The sequence below is a fragment of the Cornus florida genome, unplaced genomic scaffold (assembly GCF_030987335.1).
Source record: "Cornus florida cultivar Cherokee Brave unplaced genomic scaffold, ASM3098733v1 CherokeeBrave_3.0.0_Hap2_Chr01, whole genome shotgun sequence".
NCBI lineage: Eukaryota > Viridiplantae > Streptophyta > Magnoliopsida > Cornales > Cornaceae > Cornus > Cornus florida.
Window position 1 is genome coordinate 112,284,545 of NW_026775571.1, and position 16,666 is coordinate 112,301,210.

The 16,666-nt window shown below is 37.4% G+C and overlaps 2 protein-coding genes across 4 annotated transcripts in view; both read left to right on the forward strand.

Moving 5' to 3' along the window:
* Positions 1-71: 71 nt before the first annotated feature.
* LOC132266665 (PLASMODESMATA CALLOSE-BINDING PROTEIN 2-like) lies at positions 72-1,776 on the forward strand. Its single transcript, XM_059767644.1, has 4 exons — positions 72-240; positions 621-1,103; positions 1,206-1,248; positions 1,337-1,776. Exons 1-4 carry the CDS (start codon positions 180-182, stop codon positions 1,521-1,523), a joined length of 774 nt encoding a protein of 257 aa, XP_059623627.1. The 5' UTR covers positions 72-179; the 3' UTR covers positions 1,524-1,776.
* A 1,561-nt stretch (positions 1,777-3,337) lies between these two features.
* LOC132314348 (pre-mRNA-processing factor 39-2) overlaps positions 3,338-16,666 on the forward strand; it is a 32,057-nt gene continuing 18,728 nt past the window's right edge. The window contains exons 1-7 of one of the 3 annotated variants that reach the window (XM_059813227.1): positions 3,338-3,383; positions 3,539-3,601; positions 4,068-4,165; positions 11,382-11,611; positions 12,846-13,013; positions 15,609-15,969; positions 16,049-16,192. In XM_059813227.1, the coding sequence (XP_059669210.1) occupies positions 3,541-3,601; positions 4,068-4,165; positions 11,382-11,611; positions 12,846-13,013; positions 15,609-15,969; positions 16,049-16,192 (1,062 nt within the window). In that variant the 5' untranslated portion in view covers positions 3,338-3,383; positions 3,539-3,540. Of the gene's footprint in view, positions 3,384-3,538; positions 3,602-4,067; positions 4,166-4,565; positions 4,739-11,381; positions 11,612-12,845; positions 13,014-15,608; positions 15,970-16,048; positions 16,193-16,666 lie in introns of those variants that run through there. The other 2 variants (XM_059813232.1, XM_059813236.1) reach the window with 2 other exon arrangements.

Below are 16,666 nucleotides of genomic sequence, written 5' to 3' on the forward strand. Positions count from 1 at the left end.
GGTTTGATTCTTCGAACTTCGTATATATATATATATACTAAGCGAACGTAACCAAGACAATTTCTCTTTTGCAGCTTCATCGTTGGTGTTTGGCTTGCTCGAAAAATATCCATATGTCCTCTCATAGATCCAAGCAAAGTAGATAATCCAGAACCAGCTTGTAAAAGTAGTTAAGAGAGATGGGTGCTAGAGTTTTTCAATGTTCCATTTTATTCATATTTAGTCTTTTTTGCATTTCAGGTGATTTTCAATTCCTCCAAATTCTTCCTCTTGAATTGCTTCCAAACACATTCTTCTTTTATTCTAAGCATTCATTTGCTTTGATTCTCACTTCTCAGATTGAACAATTAAAGAATCCAAACTACTCAAAGCCAAAAGATGAATTTCAGTATTGGATTTTTCACTTGATGCATATGAAATCAGATGGAAATGTTTTCTTCCAATGTGTCCATATATTTTATATATATATTTTTTGGTAAGGCCAATGTGTCAATGTTGAAAAAAATGATAATCTTGAAACTAGCAATCCAAACTAGCTCGGTAATGTAATGTGTTTTGATTATTGCAGAGAAAATAAAAGGATGAGAAAAAAATAACTATCCTTTTTTTGCTTTCTTCAGATTCAGGCATTGCCGAGAAATCTCCTCCAGAAGCAATCCTGCAAAACCAAAAACTGGACCATCAAGAAAACCAAACACTCTTCACATATTTAAATTTGACAACCCAAATTGATGACACTATTCCAATTATCATCCCAACACCACCAACTACAACAACTCCAACCATAGCAACAAGCCCACCACCACCAATGTCCACAACTCCGACAACAACCACCCCTGCAACAAACACCCCTGCCTCATCGGGTGGGGCTTGGTGCATTGCAAGCCCAACAGCTTCGCCAACCGGTTTACAGGTAGCTCTTGACTATGCCTGTGGCTATGGAGGTGCAGATTGTTCAGCAATTCAACCGGCTGGGAGCTGTTATAACCCAAACACGGTTCGTGACCATGCTTCATATGCCTTCAATGACTACTACCAGAAAAACCCAATTCCCACTAGCTGTGTTTTTGGAGGAGTGGCACAGCTTACCTACACTGACCCGAGTAAGATGTGTCCACAAGACTCACTTTTGTCAGTAATTCTTACAATATATATAGATGTAAGTACATGTTTTTAACTTCCAATCTTCTTTGGAATTATTGCAGGTACAGGAAACTGTCACTATGCAACACCCATTGTATCATCTAGGTAATTAAATTCTTCAAACCGCTTTGAATTTCAATTTTATTGCAAGAAATGAAAGCAAATGAAAAACAAATGTGTGTTTATTTTACAGCACAAGTTCATCAAACAGTCCTCCCACCCCAATTTCATCAGCATATCCAGGCACCCCAAGTGAACCAACAGATTATGGTTCAACTGAACCAACGGGGAGCCCAAACTCAGCAGACTCCGCAATGCACAACTTAATGCTGCTTTTCGCGGCAACCTGTCTCTCAGTTTTTGCAGCAAATTCTCTCTAAATTGATGGGAGCAGGGTCCATTTTTCTCTCTCGGCTCGATCACCAACACACATTGCAGTGTTTAAGCGAGCACTGAGAATTAGAAGCAAGATATGTGTAGGTTTCAAGCCCTCATTTTCACCATGACATCATTTCTATGTTTCATCTGTTTAAGTTCAACCAAGAAGAGCTAGTGGATAGTGAAGAAGAGCAAAACAATCAAGTTGTTTTTTTTTGTAGCCTACTCTTTTTGCAGTAAACAAAATAATTTTTTTGGACATGTAATATAGCTAACTACTAACTCAAATGACCACAAGGGCAATAAACTAAAACTATTCCATCCAACATAAGACATTAAACACATCTAACGATTCTATAGACATACACACATATATATTGTTTCTATTACTTCAATAAGGATCAGGGGATGCTAAATGGTTGGACAAGGGACAATGATGAGGATGGTTATCTGTACACGAGACCTTGACTATGGAGTGGCTTTATGAGATGTCATTTGATCAGGCAACGCAACCCAAAAAAAAACAAAAAAATGATAAAAAAAAATGATTAATAAATTCAATGACCTATAATTGAGTGACATGGTGACATCTCTCCAACTCTCAAAAGGAAATATTGATGGTTTGAGTTCTCTCTCTAATAACAAAATGGGTGTTTGAGTTACTTGTCAAAAATGATTGTTCCAACTATTTGTCAGGAAAAATAAAAAATGAATGAGTTTGCTATGGTAAAAAGTTTTTTTTTTTTTTTTTGAAAGGTCACACACACACACACACTTGCTTTCCTGTTTGGTTGCAGGGATTAAGAATATAGTCCAACAGTTTGTTCATTCCACAATCAAATATCAAATATGTGGCTTAATTTCTACCAAATCACATAATTTGTCAAAGACTTCAATCTAATAATATAAAGATACACCCCTGCAAAAGGAATGGAAAGTCAGGTTATTTTAAACATTTATAAAAATGTAAATAATTTCTTTTAGTTTATATAAATGAATTGATAAAATAATTATTAGAGAGTGAAAATCACTATCCACTTTTGTGCTTTTGTATTTCATTTGTTAATAAATGAAATGAGAAGAGTAACTAAGTATCTTTTAAGGTAATTTTGGAGTGTTTTTATTTATTTTATACAAGACAAGGAGTGTTAGAAGTTAGATTAGTAGATGTAGAGTCTCGAAGAAAGCTCATCGAAGGCACTCACTGCAGTGACGGACCAAAAAATTTTGTGAGAGGGGCTACCTTTTAATTTGTGGGGAAAACTTACTATTTTTGTAATTTTAATGAAGTTTTCTTTATAAATTTAAAGTATAAAATAAAAAAAAAATAAAATTGCATGTACCGATTGAAGTCTTTTGAGAAATGAAAATGGAAGAATAAGAATGAATGCTTTCTCGGCAGGAGGGAAAAACTCAAGAATTCGCTCTATAACATAACTTAACTGAAGTTTCTTCATAACGCTCATTCGAGCCAAATCAAACGTATACGGAACAACCATAAAACAAATTTTTTTGTCCACAAAAACAGTCTTTTATGCGTATGGAAATTCACTCAACTAAGGCAAATTGTAATTTTAGTGAGGATATCTTCATAAACTTGATTGGTCTAGAGTAATAAGAATTTGAGTAATATACGGAGAACAAAATGCTTTTGAGAAAATTGACTGCACGAGAGTAGTGTCAATTATTGCAGGAAGAAGAGAATCAATTTATTTTTATTTATCCTAGTTAGTAATTATTCCTTTTCTTTTCCTAAAGGTATTTTAGTAATTTTACATGAAAAGAGTAGTAATTAGAACAGGCTGAGCCGGACCGACCCGTGAGTCTCCGTTTCACCCGGACCCCAGTAAAGCTATCACCGGGTAATCTCCTTTTTCTGTCTCTCTGAGTAACTCTAACCCTAACCTACTTTATCTCTTCCATTTTCCAGCTACCCTCGGTTTACTCTCTGTATGTAGATATATACTTATATGATAGACATTTGTATATGACAGCAAAGTTGAACTGTTTTGTTTAGTGATGGAAGTGCAAGTTTCTAATGCTTCAACGGGCTTTCCGGCCATAGAAGGAGGGTCTCAAGGTGAACTCAATCGCTCAATTCCTGTGACTCTCCCTTTCCATTCCAATAGTTCGAAATTGAATGCATGAAATTCAAAAATGAGAACAAGAAAAAACTTTGGTTTTGATCTAGTTGTTGTTGGTAACAAAAGTATGTATGGGCTATTTATAGGAAAATAAATAATAGTTATTTCCATGTTCTGTAATCTTGCTCTTTTCTGGGGTGCAAGAAAGCTGAGTGAGTCTTGAATTGTTCAATTTTAGCTTGGTTGAACTTGGGACCATTTTGGGTCAACCAAGCTTGTACTATTGGCATTTCTCTTGATCAATTCATGGAAACTTTGAGCTTTATTATCTGTCAAATTCCCAAAATTTGCCATGAGTGAAGCTATTTTCTTGTAAATTGTTTTATTTTATATCCTTACAAAGTGAATCTGCAAGTACTGCTTAATTAAGTAGCATATATTTGTTGTTTATTTTTCTGGCAGTTGATTTTCACGAACGACTTCGTGAAGTGATTGCTGGAGGCTCATTAGACTTTGATTCTTGGACTTCACTTATTTCAGAAGTTGAAAAAACTTATCCAGTAAGTTTTCGATTCCGTATGTCATATGTTATCCTAGAATTTTTCCATTGTAACTTTTGGTGATATGATTGCAGTCATCCGTCAATTTCACTTACTATTCTTGTCATTCTGAATGATGTGTATTAAGAGTCTATTAATGTCAGCAGAGATGTGGTAGGCATGAATTATGAAATGACCTACCATATTAGCAGAGATTTGATAGCCACAAGTCATGGGGTTTGACTTTATTTATGCACATGTCTAGTATGTTGTGATTTAATTTAATTTCCTTTCTTGTAATATTATAATATGGTGTTTTTATCTATAACTCCTAGAGTTGTCAATGTGTGTTATATCTCATTCAGGCCTTTTACACATTTATTTTCTCTTTCTTCTATATTGTATTTCTTCTTGGTATCAGAGCCACCCTGGGTCTGACAACAATGAGGGCACTCCAAGTTTGGCACCACCCATTCGAGAATGATCTAAGGAGAGGTGTCGAGTAGGCAGAGTGGTCCGACCTCAATGAGAGCATTACAAGTTCGGCACCACCCATTTGGAAATGGTTTTTGGGAACATGGTTGCTTTTTTATGGTATGAGGAGACATTGTTAATTATTTCATCTACATTGTTTAATATATTTATGGAGGGGAATGGTCTGAGGAGACATTGTTCATTCTTCTATCTACATATTTTAAACATACGCATGAAGGGAAATGGTCTGAGGAGATATTGTTGGTTGTTTATGGTCTGAGGAGATGTTGGTTGTTTATGGTCTGAGGAGACATGGTTGATTGTTTATGGTCTGAGGAGACATGGTTGATTGTTTATGGTCTGAGGAGACATTTTTGATTTTGTACTTCTTAGACATTCTTACAAAGGACGTCAGCAAAATTATGTTTGAGGATGTATTGTCCAAGTTGGACGTCTCAGATATCCACGCACCAACTTGAGGGGGATTGTTAGTAGATATGTGGTAGACACGAATCATGGAACGACCTACCATATTAACAGAGATTTGATAGCCACAAATTGTGGAGTTTGACTTTATTTATGCATATGTCTAGCCATAGAATACGCTGTGGTTTGATTTAATTTCTTTTCTTACGAGCATGTGCTCTTTTTATTTATAAATACTAGAGTTGTGAATGAGTGTTATATCTCATTCAGGCCTTCTACACATTTCTCTTCTGTTTCTTCTATGCTGCATTTATTCTATTAATGTATGAGAACTAATTTTTTTTTGTTTTTGCATTAACATGATTTAAATAATTAGCCATATATAATTAACTGTTGGACAAGATAAGGATGCAAAGAAATGGTTGTGGTCATATCACCAACGACCAACTGAACTTTTATTTTGGTGCACAAGAAGTTATCAAGGCTTCAAGCATGTAGTTGAAACCTGGGCTGTTGTACAAGCTACTATGGATTTCAACAGCCGAGGGAGCTAGAATTTTCAAGAGGCACTTCATTATGTGGAGCTGTCCGAGGAATATATTTAAAGGAAATGAAAATGATAGAATTAGAAATGAACGCACTTGTGAGCGGAGTAACAAAAAATGATTCATGTAGTCGACCCCAAGTAGCTAGAAAAAAGGAAATAAAAATTCATGTTAAGACAAGGATAATTCATGTTAGAGCTGAGTATTTAATGTTAAGTTAAGGATAGGTCAACTTGAGGAATCAGGATGGTGTTTGTTGCAAAGGAAAAAAATAGTATCTGTTAAGTTCTCTTATATTAAGAAGAATGAAGATAAACTAAATATACTTAGGGTTATATTCATATGTAAATTTTGGGGTTATAAACCTTATAATTATAATAATAATAATTATTTTTATTTTTGTTGTAGTTACTAGATTGCTTGATAAATTCAATTAGAAATTTTTCTCACAACTATTATTATCACAAGCCCATGGGGTTACATGCAGGTCACTTTATGCTGACAGACCTCAAAGAAATCAAATGAAATTATGTGGGATAGGAGATGGTTGGCTAAGATGGATGTTTGTAGAGGGAGATTTTCTCTGTCTTGTGCTTTTGTGATGAAGGAGGATGGTTTCTCTTGGGGGTTCTCTGGGGTGTATGGGCCGGTTGACGATGATATGAGGGATGTTTTGTGGGAGGAGTTGAGTGGGGTGAAGGGGAGGTGGTCTCTTCCTTGGTGTGTGGCAGGAGATTTTAATGTGGTTAGATCCCCGGCGGAGAGATCTACAGATGGTCCGTGGACTCAGGCCATGATGCACTTTTCTGATTTTATTGATGGTCACCAGCTTATCGATCTCCCTCTTGAGGAAGCTTCTTTCACTTGGTCCAGTGGAAGGGAAGCTCCAACTTTTTCTCGCCTTGATAGATTTTTGATTTCCGGTGAATAGGAGGAGAAGTTCCCGGATGTTGTTCAGGCTGTTTTGGCTAGGGTGACGTCGGATCACATTCCCTTAGTTTTGGACTGTGGAGGTTTGAGATCTCGCAGCACTCCTTTTAGATTCGAGAACATGTGGCTTCGTGCGGATAATTTCCAGGAATCTGTGCATTCTTGGTGGGAGGAGGACCTGGTGGTGGGTACCTCGAGCCATATTCTTGTAGGAAAGCTTCGACTCCTGAAAAATAATCTCAAAAGGTGGAATAAGGAGGTGCTTGGGAGTTTGGTGTGGAGGAAGAATAGGGCTTTGGCTGACATTGCTGAGATTGATAGATTGGAAGGGGAGGGTGGTATTTCTGATTCTCAACGCAATAGGAGAGCAGCTTGTCAGGCAGAATGTGTGGAGATTGCTCTTTTGGAGGAAATCTAGTGGCGCCAGAAATCTTGTGGCGCCAGAAATCTCGGGCATTGTGGCTCAAAGAGGGAGACCGAAATACGAGGTTTTTTCATAGAACTGCCAATGCTTATAGGAGGAGTAATCACATTGGGCGGATATGTGTGGATGGGGCGGTCTTAACTTCGGAGGAGGAGGTGCGAAGCGGTATTGTCTCTTTCTACCAAAGGCTGTATTCTGAGCCTAGGTCACGTCTTGATGGTCTTCACTTTGATTCTATTTCTGCCTTGGAAAGGGATGGGTTAGAAAGTCCTTTTTCGGAGGAGGAGGTGCTGAAGGCGTTAAAGAGTTGCAATGGTGATAAGTCTCCAGGCCCGGATGGATTCATGATGAGATTTTTGTTGGAAAGCTGGGAGGTGGTTCGGTATGAGATTATGGGCACCTTTCATGAGTTTCATTCCATGGGGCGGTTTGAGAAATTGCTTAACGCATCTTTTTTGCCCTTATTCCTAAGAAGGGTGGTGCTTCTAATATCAAGGATTTTACACCTATTAGTCTGATTGGGTGCATTTACAAGCTCATCGCAAAAGTCCTTGCCTTTGGATTGAGGGAGGTTCTTGATGGAGTTATATCTGAGTCTCAGAATGCTTTCATTGATGGTAGACAGATGATGGACTCCGCCTTTATTGCCAGTGAATGTGTGGATTCTAGACTTTGTAGTGGGACTCCTGGTGTTCTTTGCAAGCTGGATATCGAGAAAGCCTATGATCATGTCTGCTGGAATTTTCTGTTCTATTTGTTGGAGAGGATGGGCTTTGGTGAGAGATGGAGGAAATGGATTGTTTCATGTGTTTCCACTGTTAGGTTTTCGGTGTTGGTGAATGGGTCTCCTTCGGGTTTCTTTGGCAGTTCTCGTGGGTTGAGGCAAGGGGACCCTCTTTCCCCATTTCTTTTTATTATTGTTATGGAGGCTCTTAGTAGGTTGATGATAAGGGTGGTGGATCTGGGTTTTATTAGGGGTTTCAAGATTGGCCCTGACTCAGCTCAGCAGATGGAGATCTCTCATTTACTTTTTGCGGATGACACTATCGTTTTTTGTGAGGTAGAGGTGTCCCAGCTAAGGTATCTGAGATGTGTTTTGGTTTGTTTTCAGGCTGTTTTAGCTTGAAAGTTAACGTGGGTAAGAGCATGCTTGTTCCTGTGGGGGAGGTTCAGGAGGTGGATTCTCTGGCTGCTGTTTTAGGGTGTGGGACGCAATGCTTTCCTATCTCGTATTTGGGTTTGCCGCTAGGGGACTCGGCCAAGAGGGTGGGAAGTTGGAACCCGGTGATTGAGCGAGTCGAGAAAAGATTAGCTGGTTGGAAAAAGCAATATTTATCAAAGGGTGGTAAAGTTACGTTAGTGAAGAGTACTCTGTCAAGCCTCCCAACGTACTTTCTTTCGCTTTCTCGGATTTCAGCCTCTATTGTTGGAAGAATTGAGAGGCTCCAACGGAATTTCCTTTGGGAGGGTCGCGGAGAGGAATTCAAGTATCATCTTGTCAAATGGGAGCAGGTTTGCAGGCCAATGCAGTTGGGAGGGCTTGGTATTAGGAGATTGACCCCTTTTAATAGTGCTATACTTGGCAAGTGGCTTTGGAGATTTGGCAGTGAAAGTCACAGACTATGGAGAAGGGTTATTTCGCGTCACTTTGGGGAGGAGAGAGGAGGATGGTCAGTTAGACCAGTCAGGCTTGCTAGTGGAGTGGGGGTGTGGAAGGCTATTGGAAAGGGGTGGGATGCCTTTTCCAAACATATTAGATTCAGAGTTCGAGATGGAAGTAATGTCCGGTTTTGGGAGGATTCATGGTGCGAGGATAGGCCATTGGCTCTTTTATTCCCCAGGCTTTTCAGGATCGCTGTTGACAAACATGCTATGGTTGCTGACTGCTATCACCTTGATAGCGGAAGGCTGTCTTGGGATGTGCGCTTCCGGCGAGCTTTTCAGGATTGGGAGTTGGATGATGTCACTGGGTTTTTGGCTCTCCTTTACAGACAAGAGATGGAGGGTTCTGGTGTAGATTCCTTGATTTGGGTGCCTTCTCCTCAGGGATGTTCCAGGTTCGGTCCTTTTTTGTGTGCCTCTCTGGTTTTTATGGTACCACATTCCCATGGAAGACGGTGTGGATGTCTAAAGCGCCTCTTAGGATGGCCTTTTTTGTGTGGACTGTAGCTTGGAGTAAGATTTTGACTTTGGACAACTTGAGGAAGCGAAGGCATATAATTATTAATCGGTGTTGCCTTTGCAAGATGAATGGGGAGTCAGTGGATCATCTTTTTTTGCATTGTCCTGTGACCCATGATTGTTGGAGTTTGATTTTTGGCTTGTTTGGTATTCATTGGGTCATGCCTCGGACCTCCCAGGAGTTGTTGGATATTTGGAGGAGCCAATGGGTGGGGGCCCAGGTGCGAGTTTGCTGGAGGGTGATCCTGTTTTGCATTTGGTGGAGCCTTTGGAAAGAGCGGAATAGTAGATCTTTTGATGGGAAGGAGTGCTCCATTGGGGTGCTGAAATTTTCTATTATTTGTACTCTTTTTTGTTGGGGTCAGGGGAGAGACTACTCTTCTCTTGAGGAGATTGTTGACTTCATGGGCTCTTTGAGTTCATAGGTTCCGTTTTGTCTTTGTATAGTTTGGGATGCGTTCCCCTTTTGAACGCTTTTTAATACATTTTACTTATCAAAAAAAAAAAAAAGAAATCTTATTTTCTTTTCCTTGTTCTTCTCTGTGTGTGGTGCTGTGAATGCAGGTTTCCCTTTTAAATAGAGGTGACTGGGATTTGTATTTATCTCCGTGGTTTATTTAATGATTTCTATTAGAGAATGTACTTCCTATGATAATGTAATGACAAGATTGTACCACTATCCTCACTTGAAAAGATGCTGCAATCTGCAGGTTGCAAGCTGCCATTTGAAGATTTAGACAGAAAATAATCAGTAATCCTTGAGGCAGAACTTACTTTTATTATTAGAAGGATATTATTACATGAGATTGTTTACCAGTAAATCGGGGCTATAGTGGTAAACTAGGAGGATGCTCGTGCATTTGAGAAGAGAATATCAAATAGGAAGCATCAATAGAGCACCTATATCACTAGTCTATATGCTAAATCATAGAACTATCAAATATTTTAATATGGTCCAACTGTACAAGAAAAATGGAATTCTGCTGTATAAAATTGTGAATAATAGAAGAAATAGCAAATGATGCTGGAGCAATCACTTCGAAATGGATTTATGGTGGCAGTGCTGCTGTTACTGGGAATTAGGCAGTTGCTAACACTATGACAGTAAAGACATTTGAATAATTACTTTGATTTTGTTGATGTTATTATGAATGCACAGTCAAGATCAGATTTCGTTTATAGCAAGATCAAAGGTTAGAGGGGTTTTGGGCCTCATCTTTCTGTAATGGAGCCTCCCACCTCAACGCTCCATTAGGGTCAATGACATATGGAGTTTCTTATATAAAGCTGAATATGTATCTACCCATCATTAGCACTCTGGTAGTAAGGGTATTCAAATACTTTCTTTGATTTTATTAATGTTATCACGAATCATCAGTTGTATTGGATCATATTAATGCTACGGTAACGTTTTAGAGATGATTTAGAGTCCTATTTTCATGTAATAGAGCCTCCTCTGTCACCCCTCCGTACGGACCAACAATATATGGAGTTGCACATATATGGTTGGATGCGTGGCAGTCTTAGACATTGATTAGCTAATGGAGCTTTACCATCCATGGTCACCAATCATATACGGAGGTACCACATGCTTGGATGGGTGGACTAGATGCAGATGTATTATTGCATGAAGTACTTGCTCTCTAACATGAACTAACATTCTCACATATGCCAGCCTATAATTTTACTATTAAACTGAGCAAGGGCCCATAGTTATTACAAATTATGATTTCAAATTTACTATATAAAGATTGTTAATTATGGTAATGAGATTACGCTATTAAGAGTTCACATCCATATACATTATTTAGGATTTAAAATGTCCAAATTTGCTTATCCAACACTGACATTATGAATAACATTCCTTTTCCAGCACCGACATTGTGAACATATAAGGCTAATTTTGCAGGAAAGTTTTGAGTGAGTGCTATATGTGTTGCGTAGACTAGAGTAGCCCACCATAGAAGTGATGCAGCTGTAGTATATTGATATAGATACTTGCTAATTTTGTTTGATAATATAATTTACTGCATTTTGTTCCCTAGTTGAGACTCACACACCCACTTTGCCCCTATGGGGACTTGAACCCTCAACCTTCTACTTTAGGAAGTGAGGAAATACCGAAATACCACTAGGATACAGCCGTTGGTAATTTACTGCATTTTCTCTAATCTACACTTTGAGTTACTGCCTTGTATTGTTCACAGGTTTATCAGGATGTTAATGCAAATAAAGTTCATCTCTAAAATTATTGCAGGATAATATAGAGACAATCTGTTTAGCATATGATTCCTTTTTGTCCAAGTTTCCTTTGTGCCATGGATATTGGAGGAAGTATGCTAATCACAAGATACGCTTATGCACAGTTGACAAGGTTGTTAAAATCTTTGAGCGAGCTGTTGAATCAGCAACTTATTCTGTTGGTGTGTGGGTTGATTATTGCAGCTTCGGTATGTCTGTATTTGAGGATCCATTTGATGTTCGTAGGTAATTTCAGTACCTAAAAACTGATATGGCTTTCATGCAAGTTTTGATAAAAATCCCATGTACCTGCATCTTTTATGCTTTTGGTGTTCAGTTATGCTAATGAAGTCTTCAAACTGTATACCAATTAGAGGTAGTGTTGAATAATGAGAATAACCAGCTGAAAAGTTTATATTTCCTCAAATTAATTGGCCCAAGTTTGGTAGGTATTTTTGATATATGATGCAACAAGAAGGAAAAAATGCATTCAAAATGACTCTATATTTATGTACTGAAGAAGAAATATATTTATATTATGAAACTATTCTTCTGGACGGAATCTGCGTGTGACATTGGAATTAACAACTATTGACTTGACCCTGTGTTGATCGATTTCTGAAAATTTGATTATTATGATAAGAAACTAAGAGCCTTCTTGATGCGACCTCTTTAAAAAAAGAAAAAAGAAAAGGAATTCATACACTCCTGTATTTAGAGAGATATGTATGGTATTCTTTATTTTAATGGTGGGCATGATGTAATCTACCACCTGCTTCATCATCATCATCATCATCATCATTCTTGCCTCAAATCACATATGAATGGGGTTGACCATATGAATTCTTACTTGCCAATCTTTTCTATTACATGCCATTTCACCAACTATATTTAACTTTTTAAAGTCATTAATCTACTACGTGCTTGAGATGAGATAATTTTAATTTGCAGCAAGATTCTAAATCAATTGTGTCAATTTTGATTTTTCTGACAATAAGTTAAAATGTGAGGTCAAACATGCCAATAACTGCTTTCCTTTTAGAAAAGAAAAAATGCACGGTGTCGAGGGTGCATCTGAAAAGTCTCTTTAATTTGTTGAAGTAAAATTTAGAAGTTATTTATATGACTTTAACCTGTTGAGGTTTTTTTATATTCTGCACTATTGGCTTCATCAATTGATGCTACATACAACTACAAAAACTTTTAGTATTACGTCCATGCACATTATGCTGAACCATTTTTGGAAGGATATATCTTATATACTTTGAATTGTAAGTTAATGAATATAATAAAACTTTTCCAACAGTTACCTATTGTAGTTAATTAAATGCTTTGTGATTGAAGTATTTCCTTACACTATTTCCTTGCCTTGTTATGCTGTAACTGATACTTTTTTTTTTATTATCATGGATCTATTTATTAGGTGAAACAATTTGGCTGTTTGATCCCAATTAATAATACTGTTGAATTTATCTTGCAGATTATTTAAAAGAGGGATGAGCTTTGTTGGAAAAGATTACTTATGTCATACCCTGTGGGATAAATACATTGAATATGAGTTTTCACAGCAGCAATGGAATTTCCTCGCTCACATTTATATCCAAACTTTCAGATTTCCGATAAAAAATCTACACCGCTACCATGACAAGTATGCCTTTTCTCTTAATATTTTACTATAGTTCTATGTTCATAAGGTGTGACTTTCCCAAGAGTTATAACTGATTTTTCACTTGTATATATGAAAAAAAGAGTTATAACTGATTTTTCATGTTGATTAAATTTTCTTATTGCTGTTATCTGATTATTTATCTCACCTTTCATCAATCATACATTTTTTTTTCTTTTCTTGTAAGCCCGCTGGATCTGGATTTGTTTGCTCATAACTAATAATTGTTAAAAAAAAAAGAAAAAAGATTGCATCATTATATATAACCCTTAGGGATTCAAGCGTAATCAAGGCATATCCATGATACCATAGGGATTCACCACCCTTTTCACCGGCATTAAGTCTTCCAGGGTGCTCACCCCAGCAAATATAAATTGAAATAATTGGAAGTTCCTATTGCTGCGATGTAGGCAATTTGCTTTGGTATTTAGCAGGCCCTTTCAGGAGTTGAGAACCTCATGGATTGAGTTTCAATTGTTCAATAAACATTGTTAATATGGTGAAACATAGAGCACCCAGTATTTCCCCAGTCAACCTGAATAAGATGGCTACATATATTAAAAGAGTAGCAAAAGAAATTCTGTTGGTCCGTAGGTTCGATTTCTGCTCTTTCGTTTTTGTGTATTAGGGACGCGTTCCCCTTTTGAACGTTTTTCTAATATATTTTTTACTTGTCAAAAAAAGAAAAAAGAAAAAGGAAGGACCATTATTTAAAGAAACTTGGTGGTGAAATGAACAAGTCGAAAAAGTTGTAAAAACAAAACGGGAATGCTATAAACTTTGGCAAAAACTAAAAATAGTGAAACCTTCGAAAAATATAAAAAAAATAAATAAAGAATTTAAGAAAGTAGTAAGTGAAGCAAAACATAGAGCATATGCCAATTTTTATTCTAAACCAGGCACAAAAGATGGGGAGAAGAATATATATAAACTTGCTAAACTAAGGAAGAAGAAAACTAGAGGTTTTAGCCATATTAAATGCATTAAGATTGAAGATTCATAGGTTTTAGTAAAAGATGATGAAATTAAAGGAAGATGGAAAAGTTATTTTGAGAAATTGCTAAATGAAAACCACATAGGAAGGCTTAGAAGAATGTAGTGACCTTAGAGGTAACGTATTTTTCTGTAGGGTAAAGGAGTGGGAGGTTAAAAATGCCTTAAGGAAGATGAAATCGGGAAGGCTTTGGGACCCTATTGCATACCTATTGAGGTTTGGAAATGTCTAGGAGAATTTGGCTTGTCTTGGTTAACAAATTTGTTTAATAAGATAATAACAACTAAGAGGATGTTTGATGAGTGGCGCCAAAGTATTCTGGCGTTTCCATATAAAAATAAAAGGTACGTACAAAGTTGTTATAATAACCGTGGTATTAAACAAGTGATTCACACTATGAAACTTTGGGAGAGAGCGATTGAACAACGTCTAAGACAAGAGAGTGAAGTGTCGGAGAATCTATTTGGATTCATGCCGGAAGGTCAACGATGTAGGCTGTTTACTTATTGAGGAGACTAATGGAAAGATATAGAGAGAAGAAGAGAGATCTCCATATGGTTTTTTTAGTGATTTGGAGAAAGCCTATTATAGGGTACCTAGTGATCTAATATGGAGGGTTTTAGAAAAGGAGTTACAAAGGGATACATTGACACAATAAAAGACATGTGATGGGTGTGCGACTTTAGTTAGAACACCTGTTGGGGAAACAAGTGAATTCCTAATGATTTTAGGCCGGTTACATCAAGGATCAACATTAAGCCCATACCTTTTTGCCTCGTGATAGATGAGCTGACAAGACATTTCCAAGATGAGATTCCAAGGTGTATGCTATTTGTTGATGATATTGTTTTACTCGATGAGACTAAAATACCAAATTGGTGGTTTGGAGAGAATATTTAGAATTAAAGGGTTTAAGATAAGTAGAAATAAAACTGAATATATGCAGTGTAACTTTAGTAAATGTAGATATACAAATGAGTGTGTAGTGAGGATTGACACCCGAGAGGTATCGTTATTTAGTCTCAATTATTCATAATCAAGGAGAAATTGGAGAGGAAGTTGATCATAGAATCAATGCAGGATGGGAGTGCATCTAGTTTATGGTGTGATAGATGTATCCCGTTGATCATAGAATCAATGCAGGATGGGAGTGCATCTAGTTTATGGTGTGATAGATGTATCCCGTTACTATTGAAAGGGAAGTTCTATCACACCGCTATTGGACCAACCATATTTTATGGCAAAGAATGTTGTGCAGCTACGAAACAACATATGCATAAAGTGTGTGTGGCAGAAATGCTAATGTTGAGATGGATGTGTGGTAAGACTAGAAATGATATAATTAGAAATGATCACATTCTGGAGATGGTTGGAGTAGCACAAATTGGAGATAAAATGAGAGAAAATCAGTTAAATGGTTTGGACATGTGCAAAGAAAACCTTTAAATGCGCCAATTAAGAAATTTGTCATGTATTAACTTCTTCATTTTTGATTGCTCTGGTCTCAAAATTTGTCAGTTTGCATATGCTTTTAGGGCCATGTCATGGTTCTGAACGATATCCTTTGCATCCATATTGTTCAGTTTTAAGAAATTTGCTGCCATTTTGGAAGAGGAGATGGAACACCATAATGACTGCAGCAATAAAGAACAGTCAGAAGCTGTTCCTGACGTTGAAGTTATAACTCCTGGAGATGATATCTGCTATGTCATCAAAGACCTGCTGGATCCTTCTGTTGGCTCTCTTAGATCTAAAGCTCTGCAGAAATATTTATCTATTGGAGAGCAGTTCTATCAGAAAGCATGCTGTTTGAATGAGAAAATAAATCTCTTTGAGACACATATTCGGAGGCCTTATTTCCATGTAAAGCCACTCGATGACAATCAGCTAGAAAATTGGCATCACTATCTGGACTTTGTTGAGTTGCAGGAGGATTTTGATTGGGTAATGCTATTACATTGTTATAGTCCTTTATGGATTTCTGCCTATATCTTTTATTTATCTATTTTTCTGTCTTCTACAGGCTGTGAAACTTTATGAGAGGTGCTTAATTCCCTGTGCTAATTACCCTGAGTTCTGGATGCGGTATGTGGAATTCATGGAAACCAAGGGAGGACGAGAGGTAGCAAATTTTGCACTAGACCGAGCAACACAAATATTTCTGAAGGTATGCTGCTATTCATTAACTGGGTTTTTGCCTAAATATCTGTTCATCGGCACTTTTAAAGCATTCCAGTGGAATGGTTTACCTACAAAATTCTATCCGGGGCTCAAATATTTAGCTGATTTGAAGATGAAATTGGCGAGGATGCTAAATTCTGAGATGATGGAGGTCCTAGCCTGGTTTCCTTCTCTTTTCCTTCCCTTGATCTTCTTCTCTATTGCACTTTCTCTCTCTAAAACTCACGGATGAAGCTCTCATCTTCCCCTCCTCTCAGTCCCCTCTCTCCTTCTATCTCTAATTCTATGCGTGTGAGTGTGGGACAAAGCTCGTGTGTGTCCTTACGTGTGGTGGTGCATAGTGGAGATGTGTCAAATGATGCATTTGAGAGACACGTGTCCTTCAAATCTCATAAGATGCTGCCACCTAGCATCCACTAATTATCTTTTCCACAATTCTAAGAACCTCCACCACTATCCA